At 40.0% G+C, this 16,493-nt stretch overlaps 1 protein-coding gene across 2 annotated transcripts in view; it reads left to right on the forward strand.

Annotated features, from left to right (window-relative positions):
* Positions 1 to 16,493, forward strand: part of TYR (tyrosinase) — a 48,588-nt gene that overhangs the window by 14,235 nt on the left and 17,860 nt on the right. For both annotated transcript variants that reach the window (XM_051620803.1, XM_051620811.1), the window contains exon 3: positions 5,963 to 6,110. In XM_051620803.1, coding sequence (XP_051476763.1) covers positions 5,963 to 6,110 — 148 coding nt within the window. The remainder of the gene's footprint in view (positions 1 to 5,962; positions 6,111 to 16,493) is intronic.

Here is a 16,493-nt window from a genome sequence, read left to right on the forward strand (position 1 = left end):
AGACTGAGGCAATGAATGTCCCCTCAGCAAATATTCTGCAGACATTAAAAAAACAAACAAACAAACCAAAGCAACCTAACATTAGATCCTCTCTATTCTAGGAGAAATTCTGTTAAAAATATGACCGTGTTTGTTCCTAGTCCAACTCCCAGTGCAATTAACAGATTCTATCTAGTTGTCTAATTTTTATAGCTTATCTACAGTGCTCAAGAGATGATATGTAAGACAGGAAAGGTCAACAGAGTCATGTTACTTTTATCTCCATTAGAGTACTTCATTAGACCCAGAGATCACTGAAGTGAGACTATGCTCACAGCATTGCATGACAAGGGGCTTTTTGGTGATGAGTCTGTTTGAAGCCAGATGTGGCTCAGCAAGCATTGGTCTATATTGCTATGGAGACGAAGCTTATTTCATCAGACATTGTGTTGTTCTGAGACAGCTTTATACATATATATATTTTTGAGGATATTTTAATTTTTAACCTGAATTATTTCAACACTCAGCTTTACACCACAGGACCACAAACATTTCTGTCTTAACTTACTTAGCTAAAAAGATACTGAACTGTAATGTGAGGCCAAGAATACATGGCTAATGCTGAAAAAGACGGTGGGAAGATTCAAAACAAGTATAACTCCCAAAAAAACCCACCTATCTTGTTTTAGCTCCTTTCTTACAAATGGCCTGCTTAGTTTTTTGTTGTGTACAGATGCCAAGCTTAAATGGCCAGCTTGCACTTATTGTGCCAGCACCTACTTGTGCGTGATGACTATCTTACAAACCTGCAAACACTCTGCAGTTCCCAGCATTCACTTCTTTTTCTAAGCAAAAAGCTTTTCAATCTTTCTTTTCTCATTTGCACAAGTTTGTGCCAATAGACCTAAGGTCAAATTCTAATCTCTTTTAGATTTAAAGTAAATCCAAAGTAAGTTCATTGACTTTACTGGATTTACTCTAGATTTACAACAGATGACCAGAACCCAGACAGGGGTTGTAACTGAGTGGCTCCTGATTTACGCCGACATGAGAATGACTACTCAGTTTTAGATCTGTAGTGGAAACACCTGTGATCACTTAGAAGAACCAATCATGTAGAAGAATCCCTTCTGGGCAAAATTTTATGCTCTTCCATGCTTGAATGCACTGGAAGGAGTCCCATTTAAAAGGCTGTTTTACTCTTCAAAGGGGTAGGTATCAGCATGGTTATGAACAGATACCAACAACACAGGCCAAATCTGTGCTTTTAGAAAAAATGCTGCTAGGGACAGAAATTATGTCATTGAAGAGTAACAATAGCAGCCATAAACAGCAAATGTCAATGCTAGTCAAGAAAAAAACAGATCCTGAGAAAGAGTAAAGTGGTTGCCTTCTCACTCTGGGACAGGACACTTTCTGCTTGACTGAGAAACAAGAGGTTAGAAGCAGCTTGCAGGTTGTCCCTTGAAGTTGAAGCAATTCCTTCAAATAGGATTTGTTGAACTGTGGCCCTTACTGGGAAATACTGTTGACTTCATTGAACACTTCATGGATACAAGAAGAGAACAGAAAAATAGTCTAGCTTATATGCATCAGGTGAGATCAGAAATGGATTCACTGCAAATTAAATGGTTGGGTTTCTGCTCTGTGCAATTCTGCTTTGGTGTGACACCTTGAAGGCCAATTCCTAAGGAAAGGAGATGGCTAAAAAACTTAAAATTTCTTTTTCTTCATAGGTAAATTTCAAATTTGAAACTATTTTATTCATGGCAACTTCAATGAAAATCAATGCCTTCTAAGTTTTGCAGAGAGTGACAAAAGAACATTGAAAAATATTCTAAAAGTCTATATCACTTTCATTATTCATGAATTAAGTCATGACACTTGGCATCAAGTCAAGCCATGCCATGCCATTCTACTGTCTGTCACAATTATGTATCATTCCTGCTGTTCTGTTATGAAATAATGGAATAAAACATCAAACTTCTCAAAATCTAATTTCATTTAATAGGGCAGTTTCCTTTCCTTCTGAAATAACAGATTTTCTTCTAGAAAACTTTTCTCAGCATATTCACTGCAATCCATGTAGCTAATGAAAAATGCTTTCTTAAAATGAAGTTTTTCATCAGAAAACTTCTAATTAAAAAAGTTTTAGCCTACGGCAAACATTCCTCTTCCAGCTCAAATCTCAGTCTCTGGGTAATCTTAGGCTGCACTTTGAAAAGTGGTGTCAAGCTACAGAGGGTCATTTTTAGAGAACTAGAAAGACTCTTGAGCCCACACTAGAGAGAAGCTCTACAAGAGTAATTTTAAGAAAAAAAAAAAAAAAGATGGTGACATGGTCTAAATTAGATAATCACAAATTTTAATTTGCAACAACCTTCTAGGCCAAATTCTGCAGATCTTACAGCTACCTCACTCTACAGATATTACAGCAATAACACTGCTTGACAAAATATCTAATATTTAACCCTGAAAAATTTCCTGTGAGTTTGACAATGGGTGAAAAACTCCACAAATGTAAACCACAAGAACATCACTAACTTCAAAGACTAACAAGGATCTGGCCTTAAAAATCTTCTATCTATATAATCCTTCCTATTTTAAAGTAGATGCATTCATATGACTTGAACTTCTCTAAAATGTCAAATCATTATTAAGAAAAAAATAATCTCTGGGGAGAGTGGGACAAAGTATTTCAGCAAGTTGGACTCAGAGATAGAATCATAGAGTTATATAGGTTAGAAAAAATCTTTAAGATCATCAAGTCCAGACATAAACCTAACACTGCCAAGTGCACCACTAAACCATATCCCAAAGAAACCCAGCTACATGGCTTTAAATTACCTTCAGGGATGGTGACTCTGGGCAGCCTGTTCTAGGGCCTGACAACCCTTCTGGTCAACAATTTTTTTCCTAATATACAATTTAAATCTCCCCTGGTGCAACTTGAGGCCATTTCCTCTCATCCTACACTTGTTACTTGGGAGAAGAGACTGACACCCACCTCGCTACAGCCTCCTTTCAGGTAGTTGTAGAGGGCAATAAGGTGTCCCCTCAACCTCCTTTTCTCCAGACTGAACAACCCCAGTTCCCTCAGATGCTCCTTATAAGACTTGTTCTCCAGAACTTTCACCAGCTTTGTTGCCCATCTCTGGACTTTCTCCACCACCTCAATGACCTTCATGTAGTGAGGGCCCCAAAACTAAATACAGTTTTTGAGGTGTGGCCTCACCAGTGTTGAGTACAGGGGCACAATCACTGCCCTAGTCCTGCTGTTCACACCAGTTCTGATACAGGCCAGGATGTTGTTGGTCTTCTTGGCCACCTGGGCACACTGCTGGCTCATATTCAGCAGCTGTCGACCAACACCTCAAGGTCCTTTCCTGCCAGGCAGTTTTCCAGACAGTCTTCCCCAAGCCTGTATCATTGCACAGGGTTTGTGTGACCCAAGTGCAGACCCTGCACTTGGCCTTGTTGAACCTCATACAACTGGCCTTGGTCAATCAGACCAGCCTGTCCAGATCCCTCTGTAGAGCCTTCCTACCTTCAAGCAGATCAACACTGACACCCAACTTGGTGTCATCTGAGCATCGGCAGAGGGTTCACTCAATCCCCTCAATCCCACTCAACATGCAACATACAAAGCAGAATTTGACCTTTAAATACCTGTCTCTCCTCACCACCGGCCTAGAAATTCATACAAAACTGAAATGTATTTGGTAAGGAGAACTTTTCAGTTAAAAAAACACACCTGCAATTTTGTTATGAGTAGTTCAGTGATGTTGGGGATGCCACAGTTGTCCCACAGACTGTAAGCAGTCCATTAAGATGATCAGAGGACATAAAATTCTTGGAATGGTTTTTCCTTTCCTGAAGCATGAATACTATTAATACTGTCTGAGCTCTGCATACCCTCTGCTGACATAAACCTGACCCAATTGCATTTTCAATGAGAACCACCTGTATATAATCCTAAAAACTGTCAGGCAGCCTTGATTTTGAGTAGCATGATTAGCTCCTCCTATAAAAAACTTCAGGCTAAATCCCCATCTGATTTAATTTGGCCTGGCTCCAGTGAAGCTACTTGAAATCCCCTGAATCACTGGTGCTGATTTAGAGTGTTATGAGTGGGATCAGAATTGGGTTTATGATCTCTTAAAAATGTGATTTTCTTCTTACTGAAATCCCTGGTGAAACTTATATTCACTTATGTGGTGCCTGTCCTAATGGCTATTTCTAATGCACTGGAATTAAGCAAGGGTTTAAAAGGACGTCTGAATGCTACAGCTTCCTAAACTGACCAGATGATTGAACAGGTCAGTTTCACCAGAGACAGTCCTTGTTCTCTAGGCAATCTTCTCCATCCCACAGTCAGTTGCTCTTCCTCCTTTTTGGGTACCAACACTGGTTCTTATCACACCCTTAACATGAGATATCGTATCTCAGTAGCCTGGAAAAAACCTGACATCCCACACTTCAGGGTAGTTTACTGCCAGGTTAGGGGGCTAAATCAGTTCACAGAAGGACTTGTGAGGCGCAGGTAACAAGGGAGATGAAGGCACAGCATGGGGCAAGACAGGTGGGGAAAGTGGAGTTCCCCTATCCAGAGGCAGGGAGCTCTTAATTCAGCTCACTGTATTTTTACATCTGTAGCCTCCCATTTACTGTAGAGGTGATTTTATGGCAGCCACCTTAGCAAAGTTTACTGTGCTCTGAAAAAATTCCCATGTGTTCATATATTCTTTTTAATTTGCTCTACCCCATCTCATGGTATGTCATCCTGAATAGCTGAACATCTAGTCTTCTGCCTAGACTCTGTAATATTTATCTTCCCTTAAACATACTTACAATGCAGGTGAGTACAAGAAGATTTGCTTCAGAATGACACACAGATCATTTTCATCATATTCAGAAATTTTCTAGTATTGCTACATCAACTGAGCCCAATGATCATAGAATCATAAAATCATAGAATGGTTAAGGTTGGAAGTGACCTCAAAATTCATCAGGTTCCAACCCCCCTGCTATGAGCAGGGACACATCACACTAGACCAGGCAGCACAAAGTTGCATCCAACCTGGCCTTGAACACCTCCAGGGATCATGCATTGTGGCCATCAGCAAAATTGTTGTCATTGGTTCCTTTGAGTCCTGGCCACACTGTCAATGTACAGCATTCTTAATAAGTAATATTTTATTCTGCTGTTTCCCCTGATTGACAGCTAGATAGCATAGCATTCACCATCAGGCAAAGTCAAGTGGGCAAGATTTTCCCTTTCAGAACTCCTGCCAATTGCTGTTTATGTCATCAGGCAGTGTCTTCAATAATCCTGGTCCACATCTGATGTACTTAAAACCCACAGTTATCTGTGTTAACATATTCTCCCTTCTCTCCTAAATCCAGACTCCCTCCACCTTGAAGTCCTACAATTTTCATCACAAGCCAGCTCTACCTCATCCCACCATCCTGATTATGTTACTTACTCTAACTTCCCTTGAATTTCTCAGAATCTTTGTCATAGTATTATTACCATCAGAAAGATGGATGGTTATTCTGGTATATTGGTTCCTAGGTGCCAGTTTTATCTTAGGAACCTGTAGGTATAGGGATCAAAAATGAAAATAAATAAACTTCCTCAACATGAATATATATACATGCACAAATATCTGCAGGGATTAAATTGCCTTTTAACAGCCAGACACTACAGACAAAAAAATTTAAAAATATAAAGGCAATTAAGCAGTACATTTGCTGACATGCTGCATTGGCTACATGGCAGGAGTTTTAATTTAGCTTATTCTAATTTCATTTTTGCAATGCCTTTGAATTATACTAGCACTCCTTCACGTGTTTTCTTAAACCGTTGTCTAAAAAGCTGAACATAAGTGAAGTGAAAGTAGGTACTTTGATCTTCAGTCTTACTGGAAAAATAATTATATGCATTGTCATATCAGCATTTGATTTCCCCTCAAAATTACAGGCTTTGCTGATCCACGGACTGCAATCGCAAACGTATCTCAGAGTAGTTTGCATAATGCACTTCACATCTACATGAATGGCTCCATGTCCCAAGTACAAGGCTCTGCAAACGATCCTGTCTTTGTACTACACCATGCATTTGTTGACAGGTGAGTTTAACTCTACTTAATAAACCTAGTTTATTTCCTGTTGTTATAGTGTGTTTTTCATCTACGTTCCAAAACTGCAAATATTTCACGTCTTTCCTTGCACAGCTTTTCCAGACATGTGCATGAGTTCTGCTAGTATTTAAGAGCAAGTGTCTCTCCTAACCTGTCTTAATGTTCACTGGATTAAACATAATTTGAAAAGTTGACAAATGAATTCAGCTTTTATCACCAAGGTAAAAATAGTTCTCCAATGATGTCGTAGTGATTAATATACATGGATGTGTATGTCAGGAAGTTTGGACCAAAAGTGTGTGACTCATTTTAACACAGTTATAATCAGTTGGAGAAATTCCTTTACATTCTAAACGTCAGTGCTGTTTTAACTGCTATTCCGTAAGGAAAATCCAAGCATGGTATTCATAAATAACAAAGAAAAAATCCGTATTTCAGTGTGACAAAGAAATGGTGACTATCTCTTGATGAAAGAGAAGAGTACAGCTGTGCAGAATGAAAGGAAAGCAAACAGAATGGTATCATGTTTATTAATAAGAAAGGGTAGGGGAACACAGCTTTGCAAGAAGAGTGAAATGGCATTCCAAGATTTAGCAGTGACCTCGAAAATTTCTGTGTCACTATAATACATGCAAATGGCTACAAACAATTTACTGTGGCCTGCATTACACCAAATTATGATGACTAAAGAGCTATAAAAAAGAAAGTTAGCTAAGCAAAGGACCTTAAAAGCTATATGAACAAAACTTGTTCTGGAGCAGTTTACATTTTCTTATTAATCTTCCTCTACTTTCCCACCACACATTGACCATCACTTGGCTAATAAAATGCTTAGAAAAAAAGATTGATTACCTTCTACAGACTTTTGGGACTCTCATAAACTTGTATGCTCAGAAACCTACTGACTGAGATTCTGTCTACATTCAGCAAGACATTTATCCAGAGGAAAATCAACATGGTTTCTTTCTTTGGGTCGCTGAGACATGCAGCACAGAAGGAATGCAGGTTACATCTGTCTGACATCATTTTGCAGTGAAGTTCTTCAATTTCAGGTGTTCACACAAAAACCCTTACACAAAACTTTATCATATTTAACCAAAAAGCTAGTTGGTGTGAAAGACAAATTTGAAGTTGGGCTTTTTCTTTGTAGTTCACATATTTAATGGGCCCAATGGCTGTATTCTTCATACTTTACCTATCTAGAAATAGGGCATCACGTCTAAGCAGGTCACCCAGGTATCAGTGGAATCATTCCTTTAAAAGACAACCTACATGTCTTCTGCTCCTAATACCAATATAATTAGCCTTCTGGAAGAGTCAGATTTTAAATTCTTCCCTGTGAAAAGCTCTTCAGAACACTTAAAAAGTTAAACAGTGTAACTTAACTACAATGTAGCATGTCCCACCCATTGACTGCTTGACAGGATGGATGCACAAGGGTTTCAGGTACGGGTACAAATTTCAAGTTTGACACCTCAAAACTAACTTTCCAACCTATAGGCTAGTAAAAAATTGATCAATTGAATATTCAGAGAAAAATAACACATTATGCTTTGCAGTATCAAAACAACTCTTTTCCTTCGACATTCGCATTTGTCTAAGACTTACACATCTCTTAGCTCCTGCTCATTGAGGGGCTTCAGGAGCACCTTGGTCTTGATGCTGACACCCCCCACAGGAATTTCAGCCATAGTTATTATGAGCTCCTGGAAATACTTTTCATAACTGTAGTTGTTAACCATTTTAGGAATACTCATTTATTTAGATTTTTAGAAATATCCATTTTAGATAACATCATTAGTGTTGAGGAAATAAATCACTACACAGGCACTGGGGGTTGACACAGACATCCATAATGCAACTTCATCCCATCTTTGGTAGAAAGAACATCACCAGGGCCCTGCATCTAGTGTGTGTATACAGGCTAAGTACACATGGATGTAAAAACTGATAGGAATGCTGCCTTTTTTATAAGTGACAGGAATACATTAGCATAATTAGAGTTAATTAGCAGCCTTATCTATGACAGATTAATTATGTTTTTAGTTATAATTAATAAGTAAGTGACTGATAGGTAAGTACATTTTAAAAAACCCTCTCCTACATAGACTGTAAATCTGAAGGACTGTTAAGAAGTTCTTTCTGAGAGGTAAGCAAGAATGCAAAGAATAGAACAGGAAAAAGTCTCCACAGCTGCAAAAGCTTTTAACTTTTCTTATTTCGACAGAACACTTTTCAGCTGATTGTTATCACTATATTGGGCCAATGGGCTTTTAACTAACTTTTAAATTAAACCTCCTGCTGAGGACAGCACCTCTTCCAGGCCTTGATGACAACATGGAGAGTTATAAGATGGGGATTTACTGGCAAAGAGTGTAAAAAATCATAGAATTTTAGGAGTTGGAAGGGACCTCTGGAGATGATCGAGTCCAACCCCTCTGCTAGAGCAGGATCATCATCTGCAATCACAGGTCTTCTAGGTCTTGCAAAGTAAGGGAACAGCTCTGCGTCAAGAAATCAAGAGTGGTCCAGAACTTTGTGCATTCATGTAGAACCCAGAAAAGGGATTCCTCACTCCACTGCAAATTCCTAGAGTAAAACTGCATAGTTCACTTTCCCAGACTCACTTCTCCTGGAGAATTGTTTGCTACCCATTGACTTCAACAAGGGGTGCCTGAAGACTTTTGAAGAGCTGCTGATCTGCTCTTCGGCTAACCCATCTGTAAAGTGGGTGATATGAGATGCCTACACAACAGGGATGCCGTCAAGGAAAGGCATTAACGACTGTGAAATGCTCAGTTACAACCATATTAGGAGTGATAAAAGTAAGGCAATAGATCACTGGAAGTGATTTTACATAGAAACATATGGTACAGAGGAGGATAAACAAGTGTATATGGAGTCTGCTGACAGGTGTGAGCCAAATGTTAGGAGCTGCTTTCCAAATTGAGCAACAGGCAGCCTCCCATCTGCTACCCCCCAGCCTTTGCTACCTGGGCCTGATACACTAAATGAAGGAAGGTTGGATGGAGCAGAGGTGTAGTTGAGATATTTCAAGTGAAAAGCAAAGCGTTTGCTTCCAAACCCTTCCCTTTATTTTTAGGTCATTCCCTTTCAGCAGTGCAGAAGTATGAAGGTACCCAGGCAACAGTTTCATTAGCAATGATAAATTAGGCTTCTTGCCTTCTTATTTGCTAACTAGAAGACCTAGGGATCAAACCTCAGTGCTTGGTAAAAGTAGGTGACCACCCAGAACATTAATAATTGTTAATTGAGTGGGCTTTGAAAAAAATAAAAAATATGTAAAAAAATATACATTCAGCAAAAATGAGAGCTTTTTTAGCTCTCTGAAGCATTTATCTTAATTGCAAATCTCTTTGCTATTCAGATATGCTCTACAGTCAGCACAAGGGAGTAACAAAGGAGGAGTCAACCCACTCAAGCTGGAAGGAGCAGCTGCAGAAGCAGTGAAAGCAAGGGCCCACAGTCCCACTTGAGCTCACTCGGGTGTTTGCTTTACTCTGAAAAATAACTCTTTCCTCTGTGCTGACTTTTTCAGACCCTCCATCCCTATAGACACATAGGATCTTCATCTGTTCTCCCTGCACTTCTGTCCTTTATTTCTCCCATTTTTCTTCTTATTGCTTCTGTCTCTCTATACCCACATTCCACCCCAAAAATTTCCCTCTCAAACTGTGAGAAAAAAATAAATAGCAATGGGAAAAATAAGTCATCATTAAAGGTCACCATACCACTCTATATCTGTACAGCAACCAATGCAATAGGGCCCCACTTCTTACTTTTTCAAAGTTCTGCAATAATGGTCAGGGTTTATTACAATAATACGGTTGACTTTCAAAGGCCCTGAACTTACAATAAGAAGTGTAGAACTGATTTTGTAGAGAAACACAACAGGGTGTAGGTTTATCAGTCTCTTCCATCTCTAGTCATCTCGTACTATTTGTAAAACTAGACCCAGATTATCACTTGTGGTAGTGCCACAAATACAGCACCTTTTTGCCAGCTTTCATAAGTAACTGCACAGCTCCAGCCATCACTGCTGCAACCATCACTGCATGAACCCAACTCTCTGCCCAGGTGGTCTTCTCTGTTCACACCCTTCTATCATTCTTTTGTTCTCTGACACCTGGGATGAACTGCTGGTCTCTGTTTTCAAGACCTTTCACCACTCATCCCCAAATAATCCCTTATTCCTTGTTAAGGAACTCACTCACCCCTCCAAGAAGTTTATTATATCAATCTCTATGGTACCTTGCTTGGCATTCTGACAAGTGCCTCCATGCTTCTCCTGGCTGGGTATTGTTCACACTACACACCCACAGGTTCAGTCACTCTTCATCCTTTCAACATGACACTTGCAGAAAAACTCAGACATTAGGAAGCTGAAACCTTTGCTTAGTGGGTGGACTGTTGCAGTTCCGCTGCATGGTTGCCTAGTCCTGCTCCTATCACTTTGTATCAACCCCTTGTCCTTTGTCCTCTGTGTGTATTATAAGCCCTGTCATTGAGGGACTGTCTAATTGAACTGGGCTGTGTAGCATGGCATGTTCGTAGCCTCTGACTCTGGCTCTCAGGTATTAAAGCAGCATGAGCAACAGCAGATGATAGCAATTGCTTCATTTACAATCACATGAAATGGCAATGAGAACAGACAGCTGAACATGCCTATTCTGACCTTTTTGCTTCAGGACTAAATACTTACACCAAAGAGACAAAACCTTTTGGGGTAGAAGGGTGTGTGTGAATTTGTCTGTGCACACATGCACTCTGTTAAAAGTGATCCAAGTTAAACATAAGGTCACAGAGGGAATGGAAACACTCCCATTCACAGCCTCTTACATACATGCACATTTCCAAGTGGGCGCAGAAGAAATTCTCCTACTCCTCAGCTTCAGAGCCCAATGAATATGGGACTAATTCTGCCTGATCAAGGCAAACATCTCCATGCTGTTCTACAACATCAGCTGCCATAGACTCCTCTGCAGGATGCTAAAATAACCCCTTCTGGCTCAGAGGCAGGCTGGAGCTTGAGCTTTAGGAAAAGCTTATCTGAGGTTCTAACAATAAAACATTATTTATCACAGTCCTGATGAGTAAAGTGTTAAACTGAAGAGCATGTATGGAGGAATATGTTAGAAAAATATATTAGAACCCAAAACCTACACATCCTGGTTTGCATACCAGCAATGTCCCATTCCCTAAGCCAGCTTTATGGACAGTTTCAGTCCCTGTTGACTCAACATGCTCACCTTCATGCCAGTCCTTTCTTCCACTCAAAAAAATATTTATTTTTTTTAAAAAAACACAAAAGTTAATACTATGACAAAAGTGATTTTTTTGGAAAATACTTTAACAAGAAGAAATTTGATTTTCACTCCCAGGCGATGTCAAAATAAAAGCTTCTTACTTTTGCTTTGTTTTTGAAACTGAACATTTTCTTTTTTTCTTAAATGTCATCTCAGGTTTTTTAAACCAAAAAAAATGGCACAAGAAAAGCCAAGTTGTTCTCTTGTTTTGAAATGTTGACAGGAAACAAGAACTTTTTTTAGCAGTTAAAAACTATTTGCTTCAAGAATTTGGAACATTTGGAGTGAAAGCATTCAAAAAGAATCATTAGAAATTCTTGTAAGGCAGCACTAGGTTTCCAGACTTGTTTAATACATGGAATAAGATTCATTCCTCACCCTGAATTCTCTCCAGTGGGAAACAACACAGATAGAGCATAAGGCCATGGAAGTATTATCCCCATTTGGCATATGGAAACTTAGAGACGTTGAAACAAGTGACTTAAGGACAGCTGAGATGGAGATTGTGATACAATGATATATCAGCTAATAATAGAGTGGTGCAAAAATGGAGAAGTCACCGCATAAACACTAAGAGTATGACTAATTTTCTCTCTTGATGTGGGTCCAGCAAGACTTATTCTTTCTGAGGCATCTTTGCAAAAAATGATGACAAGACTAAAATTCATATTTTTCTGGAGCTGAATGAACTATAGCTTGGAGCCACAGGAAACCTGTTAGACAAAAGCAGGTCAAGAAGCTGTCATTAGCAATATACCTCCTCCACAGCAACCTTAAACCCAAAGTGATTCTGCATCATGTTAGCTCAGGATCTTACCGGTATCCTCCCAAGTGCCTACAAAAATGCAGAGGATGAGGTGAAGTCATCTCCATAATTGTCCCTGGCATGAGGGTGAAGCATGGTTAAAATTCCTTCACTCAGTGAAACCATGAACACCACTGGGCTACTGCTATGCCCAGGGATAAGCAAGCACAGCTTTTAAGAGCAAAGACCCATGGATTTGATTCTCATCTAGGAGTGTTTGCACCACTTCCAGAACAGAGCTGAGATATGGTGTGTAGCAGTACAACCCCTAATGCTCCCAAATATTGCATTAGTTCCTAAAAGCCTTTGGTAGTGTATCTTTTGATATCTGGCAGCTGACTGAAATCTTGTGGAAGCTGGAAGGTGTTGCAGTCATTTTGTACTCAGGATACATACTCATAAACTTTAGGTTGCCTTTTTATAATTAAACATCTGGATTATGAAGTGCTACAGCACAGAAAATAAATAAATATTAATAATAATTTTAAAAAGGTAAATAAATAAGTAAATAAATAACTATGTTAATGGTGTGGCAGAGATGGGACGGACTGTGTTGTTGGGGGCTGTGTGGTTTCTGTGGGACTGAATGCATGCAAGTTGGGTAAAGAGGGAAAAAAATCACTTCAGAAGCAGACAGGGAAAGCAGCAGGAAGCCAAGAACAGTCGGAGAGATACTTAAATATGAACATCGTGGAGGAGTATCACAATATTCAAAGAAGCCCTCTTGAACCATTTTATCTGTAGAGCTATGAGTAGCGAGGAGCACTGTGTAGGAGATCACTTTGCCCTCCTGTCCCAGAGAGCTCCCATGTGTCCTGACACTTGGGTGAATGAGGGTGTCAGCATCCATGCTGGTGATCTGCTCGTACCTTAACTACCTGTTACCTGTCACCACGCCTGGCAGCTCTTTTCCTGCAAGGAAACACACCTTCAGCATTGGCTAAGCTCTATTCTTCTCAAGATAAAGTGCAGAAACCTCCTTTTGAGCCTCATAATCAGTAGAGACTGCAGCCAAAGAGTCACTGACTAGTGAACAGCTCAGTTGCAAATAATTCTGCTGAGGCTCTATTTTTTGTCTTTTGACTGAATGAGTCCACTAAAAATGCTTCTTTTCTTCTCTGTACAGAAGGTTCTTTTAAACTCAAGTTCAGAAATTACTGTAATCCAAACACCCACAACACTTGTAATGCTTCAGGTGTATGACCCATTACTCATGTATGTAATAAGACTGAGGCTGGGGCATTTTTCTCCCCACTTCTGAAGCCCTCAGGGGAATTAATTACATTTTTGCAATGTATCCTGTGTGGCAGCTACCTGTCAGGCCTCTTTTCCCTATCTTGCATGTATTAGACAGTCCCTGCACAGCAGCAACATCCCCTCATTAACAGCAACTGCTGTGCTGGAAACCACCATGTCACAGAAACCAGTTCTGTTTTACCAGGAGACATATCAGAGGAAGAAAACTGAGCTTCATGTGAGGGTGGGCCGGGAGTGACTTCGGTCACAAGCTCTGTTGGCACAGACAAACTCCTACGACAAGTATGAGATATAGAGCAGATGAGTACTGAAGGGGTGGGAAACTCAAGCATGGAAATTTTTAGAAATGAAAGCAGGGAAAGATTTGTATTAATTTTGCCTCCCCATGAGGTTGTCTATGAATGTGCTGGAGGACACACCCTCTGTTACAAGCCCTCAGTTGCCACTGAACTGGAGCTGCCAACATTTCCCTTTTAACCTCTCAGGCTCAGCAGCATGTTAAACAGAGCTATTCAGCTTGTTTGATGGAGCTGACTCATTCCAAGTGGGCTCAGTATGTGGGTTGAACGAGTTAACATCTACTGGAAAATACCACATAAATATATCCATGGAAAACAGAGTATAAGTGGGAAGGTTGGGGTGTTGCTGAGAAACACAGCTCCCCAGTATCTCGTCCTTGATATCCTTGTGTCTGGGGCTGAAAGGCAAATCCTGCACCAAGACACTGGAGCTGGACTCAAACACCTATTTCAATGAGTCTGGGCAGTTCCTGCTGCTGAAATTGCAAAGCACACAAAGCAACACAGGAATAGCCTTGGAAGGCTGCACCACAGGTCCATCTAACCTGTTTCATGGCTAAGAGTAGTGGCCAGAAGCAAAAGCAAAGAAGTATAGGTTTAGAGCAACCCTCCTCCCAGATGTTCCTGCTTTGCCCATTGAAAAGATGAGGTGAGTCTATAAAATACACTTGATGTTTCACCTGCATCTAAAGTAACCCACACTCTTAAATAAGTCCTCTGGCAATCCACAGATAGACCATACAGAATCATAGACAGAGAACTAAGGATAAGGAACAGGCTCTGGAAAGAAGTGTTCTTTTTATTGACTAAATTTATACAAAGCCGATAGTGCTGTTGATCCATCTTGCTTTAGGGGAATGGCAAGAGGAAGATTAAACAGACATATTCTGGATTATATATGAAATACAGTATTTGGCAATCTCGCCTGCCATGTCATTACTCAGGCTAGCTGTCTGTAATGACCCATTCTGCTCTTAAAAATCAATAATATAGGAGGTTCACTTCAAATAGTTCCATTTAAAGTGCATGTTTCATATCACTCTTACTGCAAGATTTTAGTTCAGCCAACGCAGTTAGAGAATGGATCACTTTGTACACTACATATTATGCAAGTGATTAGTGGTTTTTAAAAAGAAAGGTTATTTTGCCCTGAAGCTTGGCAAGAGCAGCACAGTTAGTCTTCACCTATTCTCTTAAAGCTGGAGGAGGAGAAAGCTCTGTGACACAGCGATCAAGACAAGCTCTGTTGCAGACAAGTAGCATAGTGTTGAATTTCCTTCCCGCAGAACTTCTGCAATAATAGCTGCTGTTATTGTTCAAATCGTAAAAAATCACAGGAAAAACATGGTACTTTTCTCCCCCACATGTAGCTACCTTCTATTCATCAAAAGAAATTATCACTTTGCTACTGTAGATGTGATTTATATATTACATGCCCTTGTGAACCTCAATAACAACAATCTCTCAGTCTCAAAATAATTGAGTTAAAGAGCATAAGAGTGGGTTACACAGTTAGTCCAGCTACCTCCACAGCAGTCCATTTTCATCTACTTGTTATCTTTCTCTTCAGGAGAAACTAGTTATTAAACTTGGAAGCAGCTGACATTTGTACTTCAAGTGATGTTTTTCTCTTAGCTGCAAACAGTGGCAAAGAAGAACCAAGGAAGTTAACACAGGATATACACACCAGCAAATGTTTACTTTTTTTGTCCACACAACATCTGGTTGCATTTGTATTTCTTCATTTACAAAGCACAGAGGATACTCCATCATCTCTCATGTACACCTTGGGTTTTGCAGCATTGAAGACCTAAATCTGAATGAGAAACAAATATTTCCAGATGAAAATCACCCTGGTTTGACAGTAAAGAGTGGAACAACACACATGATCAAAGCTATTTTGAGGAAAAAGTATTTGTCTCCTGCACCTAGAAGAGTCATTGCTGAATGTCAACGGTGTAAAACAGAGGCTGGCTTGACTAAGACAACTGGTAGAGTTCAGATATGTCACAGAATCTCAGCCCATCCTAAGCCTCACCTAAACTCATAATTCCTTTCCAGCCAAAGTGCAGAATAAGCTTCTGCGGTAGTTAGCTTGTTTTGTCAATAACTGGGTTATGGTGAGGCACTACTTAATCCTACATCCAGAGAATACTCACATTCCTCTGCACAGATTCCTACACAATTTCAGCACTTGGCTCCTGCCTTTAGTGTTGTGAATGATGTGTTGTGCTCAGCTTATGCATCATCTCCTTCTCCAGCAGGAACTAAGTTCTTTATGTTGTAATGCATCCTCAATTGATCAGACATAAGCTGGACTCCACACTTGTGGGTTCATCCTACCCAATTTTCACAGAAAACAGAAAACAAGAGTATTTCTCTGGGGTTCATTGACTGGTAAAGTAGGTTATAGGGCTAGCCAGCAGGTTAGGCTTTGTGGTACATCAGCTGTGCCCTAGATTTATACACAATGGAGTCGAAGAGTCAATCAGCTGTATGGATTTCTTGGGAAGAGGTAGGCATTTCACAGTGCAACTAATGGAAATTGGCACAGCAAAGGTAGAACAGAAATCCAGGACTTCAGCAGCTCTGTCTGAGAGAGGAGTGGCATTTGGTCCTACATCACCCATAACAGTCTGCTCAAGACTGTTACTTCTGATTCATCTTCAGGACTTGGAGGCCT

Source organism: Apus apus, chromosome 1 (assembly GCF_020740795.1).
Source record: "Apus apus isolate bApuApu2 chromosome 1, bApuApu2.pri.cur, whole genome shotgun sequence".
NCBI lineage: Eukaryota > Metazoa > Chordata > Aves > Apodiformes > Apodidae > Apus > Apus apus.